Genomic DNA, 18,315 nt, shown 5'->3' with positions numbered 1-18,315 from the left:
AAACGTTTCCTGTGTCTATTAAAAACTAACTAAGTAATATTATGACTTACTACAAATATTTAAACGCACAACACATATACGACGTTTCAGGGTTCCGTAGTCAACTAGGAACCTTTATTGTTTCGCCATGTCCGTCTGTCTGTCCGTCCGAGGCTTTGCTCCGTGATCGTTAGTGCTAGAAAACTGCAATTTGGCATGAATATATAAATGAATTATGCCGACAAAGTGGTAAAATAAAAACAAGTTTTTTTTTCGTTTACCTCCCCTACACGTTAAGTTTTCTTCAACACTATGATGTGGGATGTCGTTGGATTGGTTTTCAAAACGAATAGGGGTCTTCAGTGACCATTTTTTGATAAAGTCAATATTTTTGGAAATAATCGCTCGGAAAGAAAAAAAAACCTTACTTTTGAACCATGGGTCCAAAAAAATAAAAAAAAACGTGAGAGTAGAACTTAATAACGACATTAAATGAAAACTATAGTGAACATGATCAACTTAGCCATTTTTGAGTTACCAAAAGTCTTCCCTTTTTAGTACAAAGACGTACAAAGCGCTGCTGCGAAGGTACTCCCTTTTGCTTGTTGTGTACATCATACTTAGGTGCTAATAGCCCTCGTAAGGCAGCCTATTGTGACGAGGGTAGGGCGTAGCGTAGCTATTAACGCAGGAACCATGAGCCTGAGCATGGGCCGACATGCTCTTGGCCGGGCCGAGCCAGTCTTACCATGTTAAGATAGGAGACACCTTCAGTGATAAAGTTCTGGTGACAGAGGGCACGGCACAGGGGTCTGTGCTCGGCCCACTCCACTACGTAACCTACGTAAATGACATGAACAACTGTGTCCAAAAACTCCAAAACTGTAGTGTCTATCAGTTTGCTGTCTTGTAGCTGCAGACAAAGACATAGGGCTTGCTGAAAAGAACCTGCAAAACGACTTCAACCAAATTTGCATGTGGTCTCATGGCGCAGGTTTCGTCTTAAATGCCGAAAAAAAGAATCTTCTGCACGTGCATTCTAGCCAATCGAGAACAGTTCACATTGTAGGACATGATCACGGCTGTCTCATGTCTGCACTCCAGAAAAATACGCTCAATAAATGTCCGCTATTGGAACAAGTCTCGAAGCAAAAATATCTGGGTCTCTTAATTGACAACCGTTTTAATTGGGATGCTCATGTTGATCTCGTAGTTAAGGACAGTTATAGCAAAAATGTATATCTTACGTAATGGAATCCTGTTTAAAACTCGGTTAGATATTTATAACGCGCTTGTTAAAAGTATTACTTCATATGGTCTAAGTAGTCTCATATAACTTACAGATTAGGTTACTTAAGCCATAGATTAGTATATGTTATTACTGTAATAGATAAGAAACTCTCGGACATTTCACGTTCACGTCTCTACTAGTGCTGCCCCTAGCGGTCCTGCTCTCAACTAATGAGACTGTATATGCAGTAAACACGCACATATGTACACACACACACACACACACACACACACACACACGTACTTATGGGTTCTTTACCTACATGTAACAACTTTAATATTGGAAACTGATTTATGTAGTAATCTTTGTCGTACCAATTTCCATTTGCTTAGAAAACTACATAAATCAGTTTTTCAGAATAAATAAATGAAAACTTATGTTGAATCAAGTACAATATATTATTTATAAGTACCTACTTATTTACATACGTTCCATTCCAAGTAACTAAGACACATGCAAATACAGCGACGCTTTAAGCGCACTTCCGTGAAAATAACTTAACAGCAAGTATGTAACAATTTATTTCCTGACTATGTTTTAAACAATAATTAGAGGCAACCTAATTCATTTCTTCTTCTTGATCCCAAAATAACTTGGAAAGCTTCAATAGTTTGATCCAACTTTTTTTGATTTAATTTAGATCCATTTTTGTCGCATATTTCATAGTTTTGAGAACATTCAAGCTTTTTATCCACAATTTGTGGTGCGGTGATCTGGGTGTTACAGCGCATTAGATTAGGTAGATTTTCCTTTTTTAGGTTCACTGAAATTGCCATTGACAACATCGAAAAACTTATCGAAGAAAAGCACGATACCTGCCGTGTCGCAACTTTATTCTGAAAGCTTTTTAATACCTGAAAATATATTAACAGTTAAGATGTTATCAAAAGTATAAAAAGGTTATTTTACAGCGAAACAGGACAAGTGTTGAGCATGCATTTTAAGGGTGTGCTATTGTCACATTTAATGTTAGGTAACAAGAAATCAGTGAATCGGGATATTATTCATGTAAAATGTCGACAAAGGTAACGTATTGTGGTTGGATTTTATCAGTAGATGTATGTCTTTCTAATTTTGGCAGGTTGTAGTTGATTTATCAGATTAAGACCTAGGCACGGAAAATAGTATCTTAATTATGATAATCAGAGCAACGTGTATGACGGGCCTTACGGGCACTAAGAATGGTGCTAGTTCAACGGCTGTTATTTGAAATGTTACAATGTTCCATGTTCCATCGCCAACATTTCATAAATATGCTTTACCCGAAGCCTCTATCAAAGCTTTTGATAAAGATGAAATAATAAATAAATGTTCAGGAGGTATATATATATTATAAACTCGAAAATTTACTTACCTTGCCCTTATACCGATGTACATACAAGAAGGTAAACAGATTCGGCGCGGCCCGGCCGGCATTGCTTTTCATCTTGCCTGCGTTGGTTTGGTTGAATGAGTAAGAGCACAACTCAACACAACTTACAAGGTTGGTTGTGATATAAAGAAACGCTGTTTGTTAATATCTTAACATAAATCTGACCAAAAATATGTTAAAACGGAATTTATATTAAAAAACAACTTAGAAATAATTTCAAAATTTCCCGTCAAACCAAACGTCATTTGGTTTTTTTATTCGTCTAAATACGTCAGTCTGTCATTGTACGGTGTTTGCACTACATATTAAAAAAACTACTTTTACGTTTCAAATTTATTTTGTTTCCTAGTTCATTTGCAACGTAAGGTTAGTAACACTATCAAAACATTTTTTATTAAAATATATTCTTCTAGATTTAATTAAATACGATTAAGTTACCTGCTTAAATATTTGTTTTGGTATATTTTGTTTTCTACTATCTACACACAAGAATGATATCTAGCCACACTCAGCCCTCCTTATGCTAAAGGCGGTATCTCAAAAACGAATGAACTGGAAATGGAACGTTATGATTCAAATTTATTCATGCAATCTTCAATTGAGATACCGCTTTTTAGCTCAGCAGAGCACCACGGCTGAGGAATATATGTCCAGCATAACCCAGAGATGGCATTATTATCAGCATTACATTACTCCTCTTCAGAGATACTATACCATGACTTAAGCTTGCCGTATGTACCCCCAAATATTAAAAACAGCCGTAAATCTGATAAAGGTTTCTTTAGTGTGTGTAAAGTTTTACCAATACACACGAAATTTGAATATTAAATATTAAAATAACAATATTTTAGGACCGAGGTACAACATTTAGTTGATCATCCAAAAACGACCAGGCAAGTTACAAATCGCATGCTAAAGAAACCGCAATTTAAAAACTTTTATGGGCGAAGAACATCGGAACATTTATTACTAGATCTCATAAATAAACTCTCAACTGAATGTAAGGCACAAATCTCTTCTAATAATATCTCAAGGTACCTCAAAAGAGAGATGCTAAAACAGTTGCAAGAAAATTAATGATCATTGTTTGTCCTTGTAGAAGTGGTACTTTCATGTCGCACTCTCATAGTAATGTAACATTGATGCCTACATTATAATATTATTAAATAATTTTAAACATTACACTAGGTAAACGTCATGTATAATGAGTAGTTATATCGCCACTTAAGTAATAAGACAATTTAATCCTCGTACTAGTAAATACATGGAGCATCCTGTACTCGGGCGAATAGACCGGTTCGGCCAAGCAAGACGGCCGGCCGGCACAACATTAGGATAAGCATAACAAAATGCTGTATCGGCGCTCAGTGCAATGATGACTATTTTTATAATTTATAAACTGCTGATAAATAGTTTAGGTATAGTTATTATGTACAATTTAACAATTTGTTATGTTTTTGTATAAGATGAGTCATGTTTTGGAATGCAGTATCGAGACAAATCCTACTTTACTTAACGATACTTTGTAAACTAGTTAGATATGGTTGTTGTAATTACTTAAATAAATAGTAATATGCGCTATATTGTAGGATATTCTCCCGTACATGGCCCAAGAGTACGGATTCGAGTACGAGCTGGTGCAGTACCAGTGGCCGCGCTGGCTGCAGCGGCAGCGCGACCGGCAGCGCACCATCTGGGGCTACAAGATCCTCTTCCTCGACGTGCTGTTCCCGCTCCACGTCAAGAAGATCATCTTCGTCGATGCGGACCAGGTACTTTTTGCTCTGTGGATCTGCTTTTTGTAGTTAATAATAACGGTTACATATCAGAATACCGAAAATTGATTTACCTAATGTCGAATCACCTATGCTCGATACACCTATTTTTTTAAATACCTAATGGTCAATTAACCTAAGCTCATAACACCTAATGAACGAAATACCTAATGCACGTTTCACCTAATATTGTTTTACCTAAGCTCTGATTACCTATAGTCGATTTACCTAAAACTGACACACCTAATGCTCGAAATACCTAAAGCCGATTTACCTAATACACAAAATACCTAATGTTGATATACCTAATGCACGAATTGCCTAAAGCTGATATACCTTTTGCTCGAAACACCTAAAGCTGATATACCGAATGCACTAATTACCTAAAGCTGTTATACCTAACGAACCAAACACCTAAAGTCGATATACCTATGTTCCAAAACTTTATATATTTTTTATTTCGGCATTATACATTTATTAGTATTATTACACGATATAAAGTAAATATTTATTGGTTATTATATAAATAAAACGTTACATAATAAGATATATATGTCACTAATTTATTTGTTGGCAGAATGGAATTATCATTGCCACGTTGGCCGTTGTAAACAGAAAAAGTGAGAAATTTAAAAGTAAAACCGGCGCCCGCTATTTTCACTCAAAATTTAGTTGTATCAAAATAATTCATCTTAAATTGCATCCTTGAGAGTGTTTTTGTGTGAAATAAGCACATAAGTTTTGTATGTATTTATAGGTAGGTAGCTATAGATATTTCGTTCATTAATAGGTAAAGCAGCCTTAGGTATTTCGTGCATTAGGTAATTAGGTATAACAACTTTAGGTGTTACGTGCATTAGGTATATTTGCTTTAGTTATTTCGTTCAATAGGTAAATCAAGTTTAGGGGTATCGTTTGTTAGGTATATCGACATTCGGTATTACATGCATTAGGTATATCGATTTTAGGTACTCCGTCCTTTAGGTAGGTTTTATTATTAAAAATAGAAGAGGAAAAATGATCGGCCACCTGCTACGACACGACTAATTCATCAGGAACATCATAGAAGGGAAAATAAACGGAAGGAGAGGTAGGGGAAGGCCGAGAAAAAGTTATATGAGCCAAGTAAAGGAGCATGCAGGGGCCGTGTCGATACTAAAGGGCTGGCTTCATAGAAGGGAAAATAAACGGAAGGAGAGGTAGGGGAAGGCCAAGAAAAAGTTATATGAGCCAAGTAAAGGAGCATGCAGGGGCCGTGTCGTACCAGGATACTAAAGGGCTGGCTTCGGATCGACCAAGGTGGAGACAACTTCATCACGCTGCACCGACAAGAGCCTACAGCTCTTAAATTGAATGAATGATGATGTCCTTTAGGTACATCGACTTTAGGTATTTCGTTCGTTAGGTATAACAGCTTTAAGTAATTTGTCCATTAGGTAAATCAACTTTAGGTATATCGTTCATTAGGTATATCAGCTTTAGGTGAAACGTGCGTTAGGTAAAACGTGTATTAGGTATATCGTGTATTAGCCATTACGTGTTTCGTCCATAAGGTTAAATGATATTAGGTATTATGAACTTAGGTCATACAATGTTTAGGTAAAATGATCATTAGGTATTTTAAAAATAGGTGAGTCGAGTATAGTTGATTCGACATTAGGTAAATAAATTGATTGGTGATATGTAACCATAATAACTTGTGTCTGACCTTGCAAAACATATTATGAATTTATATGTGTACACATTCGACATTGATTTATATATTGAAGCTTTATTTCGTTCTTGATTTATACATATGTAACATAGTATGTACTTTCAAATATTTCTCGTTTTTCGCTATGATCCTCAAGTTGATGACTAGATCAACTTGGTTTTTTTTTTCCAAAATTGTAAGTTTTTATCAAGTTTTAATATCATTGGCAAAGTTTAGAAGGTTGCTTGTATTTTGACAGATCGTCCGCGCTGACCTGAAGGAGCTAGTAGACTTAGACTTGGGCGGCGCGCCTTACGGGTACACGCCCTTCTGTGATACTAGAAAGGAAATGGAAGGATTCAGGTATGCAAATATGTGGTATTATTATATGTATTTAATCTACTTACATTCTTTATCACTGGTGTCGAGATTGTACACGGCTACATGTGTTAACTATTATTATTTATTTCTAAGGGTGCTATTCCACCTGTCCAATATTTAATCAAATGTGCATTACGTCTCACTCTCTCATTAAGCAACATGTGAGACACAAATTTGATCAAATATTGGACAGGTAGAATACCACCCTTATTCGCGCCAATTGATCAAATCTCATATAAGTTATATAGTAGGTACTCATACTTTACCTGCCGAATAATTAATTTGTATATAAGTGCGGCGGTTTTTGGTCTAGAAGTCTTCTGGAAATCGATTTTCGCTCATGTCGTCACAAATATGGACATATTTGGTATCAGTGCATTCAGTGTGATGTCCTGAACACAAATATATGAGATGACAGGCGCGAAAGTGGTGGGGGTAGTTGCTGTGACGTCAACAAGTCGGCATATTTGCGATATATGTCTATATTTGCGACGACATGAGCGAAAAGTAACCTAAAGCCTGTTTCGCCAATAGTCTATATTGTACTGTTTTTGTACTCAAAATCTTCAAAAGAATCCTGTTTCTGCGGAATCCTTGTCATTGCTTTATTTTGCGGGCCTAGTGGCCTTGGCAGTGAAGATGTATTAAGTACCATTTGTATTATGAGATGTATGTAAGATGAGGTATCCGCACAGGTTCTGGAAGCAAGGGTACTGGCGCAACCACCTGCAGGGCCGCAGCTACCACATCAGCGCGCTGTACGTGGTCGACCTCAAGCGCTTCCGGCGCATCGCCGCCGGCGACCGTCTGCGCGGCCAGTACCAGGCGCTCAGCCAGGACCCCAACAGTCTTTCCAACTTAGGTCAGTCAGTTCAGTTGCCAACCACAACCACCTCTCCAACGAGTTACGAGCAATGTGTTCATTTATCCAGTCTCATTTTTTGGTACTATTTAGCCTTGCTTAATTTACGTCATATTCAAATCTCAACCCTTTATCGATTATAGTTGAGCATGTTTTTTTTAACTTCTGAATATTGTATACTAGCTTTTGCCCGCGACTTCGTCTGCGTAGACTTAGTAACAGCAGCTAAAGTAAGTATAGCGCCTGGAAAAATTCTCATAGCAAATTCAATTTGAGCATATTATGCACACAAATTAGCAGGCACTTCATTAATTATCTCAATTCGACTCCGCTTTTTACTTTCTTAAGGGATGATTTTCGGGATAAAAACTATCCTATGTCCTTCTCAGGGACTCAACCTATCTCTATGCCAAATTTCATCTAAATCGATTCAGCGGTTTAAGCGTGAAGAGGGAACACACAGACAGAAAGACAGACAGACAGACAGACTTTCGCATTTATAATATTAGTATGGATTAGTATGGATAGCCATATGACACGTATAAGAATTCTGTCTGTAGACTTAATAAGCGCAATAATGATGTTTGATTTGTCTTATTCCTTACTGGTTTTAGTGCATGAATTGTTTTACGGTATGTTTGTTTTCTACAGATCAAGATTTACCGAACAACATGATTCATCAAGTTGCGATAAAATCCCTACCACAGGAGTGGCTCTGGTGCGAGACATGGTGCGATGAAAATACAAAACCACAAGCGAAAACAATCGATTTGGTAATTTATTATCAATCATAATTATTAATCCTTTAAATTGTCAATGACGCACATAAACGTGCGTTAATGGGTAATTTAGTTACAGGTTTTATTAATTATAAGCAATATATATCACCACAATAATTGAGGGGGGAAAATCGGAAATATTTTTTGGTTAGAATCGGAATTCCTCTTTTGATTTGTCATTGTAATATCGTCAGACGGCTGTGCTGTGCGTTGTGTATGAAATGAACATAGGACGATTTGATTGTGTTGCGCAGTGTAATAACCCGATGACGAAGGAGGCGAAGCTGTCGGCGGCGATGCGCATCGTGCCCGAGTGGAGCGAGTACGACGGCGAGGTGAAGGCGCTGCAGGCGCGCGTGCGCCGCGGCCTCTACCAGGCCGCCGACCACGACCAGGTACTCTATACAATATAGTATACAATGCGATAGCCTGGTGCCGAGTCGACTTCGTTCGTTCGTCTATTTGTCACTATCGCTCGAATATGGAAGCGTGATGGGGAGAGAGATAATGATATTTCGACTACGTTTTCGTGGTAAGCGGCCACAGATAACTTCAGACAAATCAAACCAACAGTTGTAGTGTTATTATAAATCATAGAACACATATGTATTTAATTTAGTCGTAACATACCAGATGGTGTGACTACTATTAGCCACAGTCGCCACACCATCAGCTCAGCTCAGCTCTATAGTTGAAAAAATATTTCATCTATCATGTTACTCCATTCTGGGAAGAGGCCTACATCCAAGATTGGATAATGACACAATGCCACAATGATGATGATAATGGTCATGTTACTAGGTATATATTCCGTAACCTTACAAGATTGATCGTCACCAAAAGCCCATAGTATTTTTTTTTTCAAACCCAAACTCATTTTTGTTACTGTGTTTCCTCGCGTGTATAACATAACACTACAATAACGAAGTCGTAATAACCAGACTATAATGACATTTGATTTGTTTACCTGTCAGCTCTGATGTTTATTTGGTAACATTTCGTTGCGAAATAGTTTAATTTCCCGAACTGTTCTTTTCCAGCAGTTTATTATTTACATTATTAACAATGTTCCGCTCCTGACTATTTATAGTTTTGGGCATTTTTGTCATTTATATTTAATATTCAACACTTAAGCATTATTCAAGTAAACCGCCACAATGACACCGACAACAGTGACAACCTATCATTAAAATTATTGCCAGTGAAAGAAATTAGTTCCAATGAAATTCCGCAACATGGCGTATGATCATATATTTTTGGCCAGGCTTTAATGAGTATTAAGTAGGCATACGAATCAAGCCGTATCAGTAATTGTTCTGAAATCAATTAACGCGTTATTTCTACATATACATATATATATCTGTTGAATGAGGCCAGAGTTGAAACAATTTTATGGAGTAAGAGGATCGGTACTGAATTTAATAAAAGCTGCTGCGAACGATTTTCCAAAATGTTTATTATTTTAAGCGGGACAACTATTCTCAAGTCGGTGCAAACTAGTGCATAGTCAGCTCAGTTAGATGAACTCTGTATTTTGTGAGCCGCTACTTAGTTCAGAAGTTAAGAGCCCTTATTCCCTGGAGGGTTCACTGATTTCACGAAATAACACTCAATAGATGGCGTTGACGCGCGGTACGCGAGCGCCGGCAACTATAACGCGTTTTAAACGCAGAGAAGAATAATCTTGATCGTTGTCGATTTCAACAGCAAGTAACATTATTTTTTTTGTTATAGCCACTTTTATTTCATTTTATATGCATGGTAGTAGTACATTCAGTTTATTATGTTAAGAAATTATACATACTTGTACCCAGAGATGACCAGGGTGCCTAGCCAAAATGCCAACCGTTTAGGTACCTATAGTTTACATTAAAACCAAATCTGTAGCTGGCCTCTGAAATGGGTAATAGAAACGCGTTCCGTATGTCTTTCGCTTTCCAAATGACCAGGGTGCCTAGTCAAGATGCCAACCGTTTACGCTCCGTAGCAAACGAAACGTAACTGTCTCTGTCGCACTAATATGGAAGAGTGATAGAGAGAGATTACGCTATTGTTTGCTTCGGAACGAACGACTGGCATCTTGGCAGACGCCAAAATGGTCTTTCGTCCTATTCAGGTTATCAGTCTTGTTAAGGTTAAATAAAAAAACCGGACAAGTGCGAGTCGGACTCGCCCACCGAGGGTTCGTAGTTTTTAGTATTTGTTGTTATAGCGGCAACAAAAATACATCATCTGTGAAAATTTCAGCTGTCTAGCTATCACGGTTGATGAGATACAGCCTGGTGACAGACAGACAGACGGACAGATGAGTCTAGTAATAGGGTCCCGTTTTTACCCTTTGGGTACGGAACCCTAAAAAAGTGCATGTGAATAATTTAACTTACCTTGATACTGTATGTATGGAAATCATTTTTTCTCATAGTGATTTTTCTAGTGCTCTAACTTAGGTTGATCTCTAATAAGCTTTTGATTGTCGATAGAAGGAATCGATTGGCATAAAAAAATATTACAAAATTGACGATTTTGACGCTGACTGTATATTTTTCAAAAATCTGTAAATTTAATTTTGGCGTAGCCGCACGGGTTCTGGTAGCCGCCTTCAATGCCCCATTTAAAGAATCCATCCTGTATTTTTGATTCGGATACTTAGGTACTGGTACATGTGAACTGCGTTTGAAACGATTTGTGCTTGTTTCAGGAAATCGAGACCAACATTCACGACCCAATCACAACATCAAGTGATGATACAGGTAATCACTTTTTTATTGCATTTCTTTATTTTTTTTAAAGGTTTTGTACCCATTAAGCAGATATTATTATTTCTAAGAAGATATTCAACACATGTTTATTATTGTTTTCAATGCAAATTTCACATTTGCTCAATCATGATCACTGAAAGTGCTCTAATACACCTAAACTGTCTATCAACCCAAAGTATTGTTCCTGTTTTTCAAAAGCCTCTGAAGTTGCTATTGTATTGTATACTTATATGTTGATTGTTTCGTTTTCCCAGGTCGTCTCCACGACGTACACACAGAGTTATGATGAGGTGTATGTATGTATGTATGATATTTTAATATTTTACCTGATGTCGGTTTTTGTTATACGTTACAAGCAATAATATGTGTGTATATTAAGACAATTGTACATTTTAAACGGAACCACCAAACATTCTTCGCTATAACATTTCCGTATCGTTTATTGTTTGTGTACAATTTGTTGGAGGCTCGATACATACAAACATACGCTGGACTAGAAGGTTCAATAAGGAAATATTTTACTTGAATATTTTCACAAATGTTGTAAAAACATGTTCGTTCAGAAAGTTGCCTTATCAAAGATTGATAATGTGAAATGGATTGCCAATAAATGTACGCCCGATGTTTCCAGTTAGCAAGAATGCGACTAGTATAAGGTGTTATATTGTAACATTTAGTATCAATTTCGTTTTACATTAACTGACATCAGTTCGTAGCACGTAAGCATAGTATGATTTCAAGTGATGTTAATGTATGGTGGTTTGAGACATGTACATGTAATATGGTGCGAACGTTTTGATTTAATTGTTTTGTTATAAATTATCGAGGTACACGAGGTACACGCCTCGCCTGCATTGTTTTTATCGCACGTTTGTTGTACAATGTATTATTAATCAGTAACTCTTTTCCTTTGATTTCGTTATATGTTACAGAATTCTTGTTAGTGTAATCAACTGCATGTTTTATTTCTCAATCCCAATTAATCCAATTATTTTGGCAAGAAACGAACGCTAGTTTACCTGCAGCGTAGCCTTGTACCGCAAAGATACAAGCTAAGATCAAATTTGTAACCCTTAAACAATATGAAAGGTTAGTAATAAGGTTGTTGATTTTCTCATTACTGTAAAACTGTTGTTTAGTCAGAATGTAGATGTAATAATTATTTGTACAACAAGAGAGCAAAGTTAGATATTTCATCGAGCGCTTATTTTTAATTCCCGTGCAAGTGCACGAGCGTAGCGAGTGAATCTTATTTAGGATCTTGAGCGTAGCAAGGGACTCAAAAGCACACGAGATGTAAATAGACTTTTCGCCTCAGCAGTGAGAACATATTTAGGAAGGAAGAATACAACCTGAAAAAAATTTAATCCTTCATCACTTTTTCGCTCATCTTTTCTTAAGATACTCTAAGAATTAAGTTTAATTACCGCAATAAAACACAAAAACAAAACGAAATAAATTTCATTGAATTAACATGAAATAACATCAACTGACAGCTTAATCGACAACTTAAAAAAAAAAAACAAGTTGGGGTTCGAATTGTAGATACTATATTTATCAAATATAGTAAAGATCGTTAAAAGTAGAATTATATATTTTGCGTGATAATCTTTGTATTTTTTTAAGTTCATTATTTTTATTGTAAAATAAAATACGTTAAATTTAGTGTTATAATTAAATTTGTTTTTTTTTTTTTAAATAATTATTTATTACGAATTCATACTCGTAGGTGTTTTGGACCGATGCTTTCTGATTCTGACTTATTTCGGGGGTCTATTATAAACCGTCAATATACCGTTGACGTTTGAACTTTTTTTGTCTCTTTCTTTTTGTTAATGACGTGAAAGGGACAGAGGGAATAGAATCCAAGTATTTCGAACTTGTATTAGGCCCCACTTGTCGAAATGACATTCGAGTATAAAGGTTACTTGAATGTCATTTTGTCTCACTCAGTGAGCAAAATCCGATTTTGTTCACTATTTTTAAGTAGCAAAGTACCATTGTTCGTGCTGCTGAGGTGAAAAAATAATTGTGTTTATCCGCTGTGACCAACCCTTTCAATGATTGTCTTAGTTAACCGCTAGATGATGAACTTCGCTCATTAGTGAGATAAATGTTTCACGCCATGAAGTGAGAAATAGTTGCATTTCACATTATCCCAGTATATGGCTAGCTCGTGTCGACGTGGCTCGTGGTGGCAAAATATATACTAGCGATGTAGATTAAACAGAGATTTACGAGTAAGAGCACAGTATAAAATAATTAGAGTTAATCAGGTTCCGGCAGGACCAGTCCAGGTGAATGATCACACACACACACACACACACACACACACACACACACACACACACACACACACACACACACACACACACACACACACACACACACACACACACACACACACACACACACACACACACACACACACACACACATACACAGCTATATAGAGTAGATACCTAATGATTGCATGTACATTGTATTTTCGAAATAATTAAATTATCTTTGGTTTGAACGATTAAGACTGTGGGGTATCCCATACCCATATTTATTCTATTCTATAGTAATTAGTACAAAAATATTATTTTTCACCTCAGCAGCTCGAACAAGCCTACTTTCATCACTCCCTGGAGTGAGGAAAGTGCTACTTTCCTCACTCCAGGGAGTGAAACAATGCAGCTTTTTAATTTAGTGAAGGCCATGAACTTCATACTACGGTACAGTACGGTACGGTACGGTACGGTACGGTCCGGTCCGGTCCGGTCCGGTCCGGTCCGGTCCGGTCCGGTCTCGTATTGTATCGTATCGTATCGTATCTTATCGTATCGTACATATTATAATACTTTTTTTCTGTTTATTCTGTGTAATTCGAAATACATTTTAACCTTTAATATGTTCTCACTACTGAGGTGAAAAATGATGTGTGCAACACGAGAGCAATCATTTACATCTCGTGTTTTTGAGTCCCTCGCTACGCTCAAGATTCTACCTTAGAATCTTTCGCTTTCTCTGGACTCAAAATAAACACTCGCAAGAAAAACCAACTTTCCTCTCTTGTTGCACAAATAACTATTGCTAATCCGCGAAAAGATAACGTAACGCTGAACATTCACCTTCCATCATCATTTAGTACCACGCAACTTCTGTCACCTTATAGTAAGTCTATAAATAAAATAGTCGAATCTAGCCTCACCGCTTCCTTTCTCCAAATTGTATGAATTCTCCGGCTATTTTCGCGATGTTCCGATGACCTTCTAGGACTAAATATTGACCTTAAACAAAGGAACATTCCGAACACTACGCCTGCAGAAAGTGATACGAACATTGTAGACGTGATTTGGTGGCTCAATTAGATACGCTAACGTCTTCCAATCCACTTTCCAGATGGCTTACAGCGGTATTTGATTAAGCTTTCAAAACTTCGTTCTTACTATTTTGCACTTTTAACACGCATGTTCCATTGTCTATGATTATAACTCTTTACTCTTTGACTATAGGGATACTACCTACGGGATGTCAAACCAATGTTCCTAAATTGAATAAATTGTAGCAATTTGTTACACTTGTAGTATCCGGTCCGCGTAAATATGTGAATTCAAACTTTCCTGCTTTGGCAATATCATAAACATAAATAAATGTCAACAGTCAATTGAATTTTATTTACCCAATGTATAGTACCTATACTGCATGAGAATCCTAATTAGCCATAATAGAACCGTTTTAGCCCTGAAAGGAATAAAACGGGCATTTAAGCGAGTTTTAGACTAGCAAGAACTTGCATGCAATTCTCATTACGAGTACATTGCGGTATCTGATAAACATTTTGAATGCAGTTTACCTTAGTAGTCAGCAATGTAACGTAAATTGCATGCAAGTTCTTGCTAGTCTAAACCTTGCTTTAGGTTTTAGCCGTAGCTTGAACCATTTTTTGCTGAGATTACCTATCGATTATTCGTAACAAACTACCATTTCTTATCTGTGGTGTCATACGACAGCGAGACAATTGCTAGGTTATCGTGCTCTCTCTCTCTCTCAGTTAGTGGCGGCGCCCAGCGGCCATATTCTTTTTCAGTACGTCCACTTTAGCGGAAGCCGCTCGACCCCAATTTCAAAGGAATACCGCAAATCGATGTACAGGTTAGCCGTTTGGCACACGCATACTAGAGGTCAAAACAATGAACAACAACAATTGACTCGCAGTTCCTAAAAAAATTTCGCTGGGGGGGAAATTTTTTTTTTCCAAAACCTATCGAATGTGGTATTATACGAAAGGGCTTTTTGAGGCGATTCTAAAAATGTATCACATCATTACATTTCGGACATTTTTTTAAGTTAAAACAAAAAGAATTTTCGAAACATACCAAGTTTGGGCTCCTCTAGACACAATATGGCTGATTTTTTTTTGTACAATATACCACAAATGATACGTGATATCCTCATGTCTGACCCCAAAAAAGCAATTTTGAAAATAATATCATTAACAATTTTTTTTAAATTTTTCAATTTTATAGTGACACAGTTCTACTTCAATACCTATTTCACGAGACTTATGGAACTATACTGCATATACGGTACAAAAAAAATGTTTTACCACTCCCCCAGCGAAATTTTTTTAGGAACTGTGGGTCAAAAATTTTGTTTTGGCCTCTAGTATGTGTGTGCCAAACGGCTAACCTGTACATCGATTTGCGGTATATTAGACATAATCAAATTCGTTATAATTAATATCACAAGAGCAAGTTATATCACCGCTATTATCAGCGCATTGGCACGCACAGCCTCATTACTTAATCATATTATGAGGGATAATTTGTGGTCCAAATAATACGTAAATGTTGAACAACAACAAACAATGTCTCTGCTGGTAAATGGATCCCCTTTAAGCAGAAGAAAGGAGGTATCCTAAATAATGATTTAGCAAACTTAATATACCATGGGTGTTTCAAAAACTACCTATAGTTGGTTAAGCAGATCTTGTCAGTAGAAAAAGGCGGCAAATTTAGAAAATGTAGCCGCAAATTGATATAGTCCCGTAGAAAATTTGAATTTCGCGCCTTTTTCTACTGACAATGTAAATATGCCTCTTCTTGGCTAAAATTAATGAGATCAAAGTATACATTTATACTTAAACATACATGATTAGTGATCAGTGTACCTTATAGTATTATATTATAGTATGAATCTTCTCAAATGATTTTTACGTCTAAGACCCTAATCTGTTAACCTAAGCCATTGTTTCTTTTATGCGAGCGGTCGGCCATTGTGTGCCATTGTGTCTGAGCTGGTGCCACGTGCAAACAATGGCTTTTGTTCAACAATTAGGGTCTTAGACGTAAAAATTATTTGAGAAAATTCTTACTATAATAGTAATTAGTCTACACTGTTGAGAAACAATCACTCAAAACAATCACTCAAAACCTCGGCGTAAAGGAAATATTTTGCTACCATTATAACAGTTTAATCGTACATTGGATCTCTTTAAGGCATCTTTTCCTTTAAATAACGCGTTATAAACACTAACAGGCAGCACTGAAACAGCACTTCCGCTGTCTACCTCGCATAATACGCTCTCGTTAGCCATCGACACCACCTGCTGCATAGGTTTGCCGTTATCACAACTGATACTGTATAAATAAACATCTACGATACTTTTATGTATGTCATCGGTTTCCTCAGCATTGAAGTTAAACTTTTTACACGAGTAAATTAATGTAACGGCACTTGTCCTTGGTGTGGTTTTTGTATCCGCATACTGCAAAGGCGCACTGCGAACACCTCGGCGCCGCCTGCCTGGACGAGCCGGTCGCTTGCGCCCTGCCGGGCGCTGCTAGTAGCCTCTGCCAGGTTTATCGCTTTGCTAAAAGTCAGCTTGTCGGCGCTCTCCGCAAACAACTTTTCTTGTTTTTTAGCTTTCTCGAACCCAAGAATGAAACGATCCCGCATCCGCAGCGCTGTACTGAGCTCCGTCGTAAACCCGCAGAACTGTGCCTAACTTCGCACTCGCGCTGCCCACCCCTAGATCTTCGCAAATCCGTTGCTCCGCTTGCTTGCTTTGCTTCGGATAGGCCTTTTGTGTTCTTTTGCGTATTCTACGTAATCCCTAAGTATTCCACTTTCGTTGCGGGTGCTGTGGATGTTTTCTTTTCGTTTATTAGCCATCCCAGGTTTTGAAGATAAGTTATGGCCGTATGTATGTGCTTGTTCCTTTAGGACGTCTGGTCTCGTGAATGAGTAGGAAATCGTCCAGGTACACCAGTACTCGTATGCCTTCCTGTCTTAATTAGTGGTCTATCCAATTTGTTATTTTTGCGAATACCGAGGAGGTGCTTGCTAACCCGAATGGTAGGCAGGTCAGGACTATTCCTCGATAAGACATGGACAAGAATCGGCGGTGACCGTTGCTTACTGGTATGTGGAAATATGCTTTTGAAATGTCTATTTTCCACATAAAGTCTCCGGTTCTCAAGTGTAGGGGAAATTTTTGATGATTTATCCAGTGAAACTTTGGTGTTAGTACAAAATCGTTCAGATTTTTCAAGTTGAAAATGGGGCGGTTCTCCCTGTTTGACTTCTTTCTGAGGAACATCGAAGACAAAACCCCACCTTTTGCGAGCTTTTTTTCCAGGAATTTGTCTTGTAACACTTTCATGCCTATATATTTTTGAAGTTTGTAAGTTTACTAGAGCCCATAGCCATTTTTTCTCACAAGCTAAAGACCGACACACAAAGCCACTAAACCTTCGACGAAATAACGACCTTGCATTACCTACATCCAGCCTAACATTATACCATTCAGGACCCCATACGATGTGCATAAAAATATATAATAAGATACCACATGAAATCAAATCAATAGGAAATCCAAAACCATTTGAGACCATTTTACAAAAATACTTATTGGATAAGAGTTACTATTCACTGCAAGAGTTTTTTGGTGATACGTCCCGGAATGAATAGATATTTGAAGTTTGAAATTTAAAGTCTGTATTTCCTTATCCATGTCTGCCGACGCGCGCGTCTGAAATGTTTGTATATTTGACGACGTTAATAGCATTAGAGGAGGTTTTTGGCTGAAGGGGATTTTGTATCCTCGTGTGAGCCTTTTGATGCTTTCGGGTGCCTTCACCCATTGACTCGAAAAGTTTGAGAGGCGACCCGCTACTATACAGTAATTTCCGTCCTGCGCACTTTTTTGTTTGAAGGGGGTTAAAGGTTCGTTTCTGATCCTTTCGATCCCCTTTTCTCTCATCTCGTCCTCTGAAAGCGCTTTTCGCCAGCTTGGTCAAGTTCTCGTGGCCTTGGTGTGGAAGATGCGCGGTGCGGCGAAATGACCGTTTCGGATGCTTGGCCTGCCTTGACGCCATGCTTGGAAAGCTTCGTTTAGCAGGAAAGAATTTTCGGATACCTCCCTTTTCTTTCAC

The 18,315-nt window shown here is 37.5% G+C and overlaps 1 protein-coding gene across 1 annotated transcript in view; it reads left to right on the top strand.

The window, feature by feature from the left end:
* LOC134754807 (UDP-glucose:glycoprotein glucosyltransferase) overlaps positions 1 to 14,543 on the top strand; it is a 106,708-nt gene extending 92,165 nt beyond the window's left edge. The window contains exons 22-28 of the mRNA XM_063691184.1: positions 4,232 to 4,414; positions 6,370 to 6,473; positions 7,187 to 7,353; positions 8,005 to 8,126; positions 8,387 to 8,527; positions 10,831 to 10,882; positions 11,146 to 14,543. Coding sequence (XP_063547254.1) covers positions 4,232 to 4,414; positions 6,370 to 6,473; positions 7,187 to 7,353; positions 8,005 to 8,126; positions 8,387 to 8,527; positions 10,831 to 10,882; positions 11,146 to 11,177 — 801 coding nt within the window. The 3' untranslated portion in view covers positions 11,178 to 14,543. The remainder of the gene's footprint in view (positions 1 to 4,231; positions 4,415 to 6,369; positions 6,474 to 7,186; positions 7,354 to 8,004; positions 8,127 to 8,386; positions 8,528 to 10,830; positions 10,883 to 11,145) is intronic.
* The last annotated feature ends 3,772 nt before the right edge of the window (positions 14,544 to 18,315 follow it).

Source organism: Cydia strobilella, chromosome Z (assembly GCF_947568885.1).
Source record: "Cydia strobilella chromosome Z, ilCydStro3.1, whole genome shotgun sequence".
Classification (NCBI taxonomy): domain Eukaryota; kingdom Metazoa; phylum Arthropoda; class Insecta; order Lepidoptera; family Tortricidae; genus Cydia; species Cydia strobilella.
The sequence above is the reverse complement of the archived record's forward strand: the minus strand, read 5'-3'. Positions and strand labels throughout refer to the sequence as shown.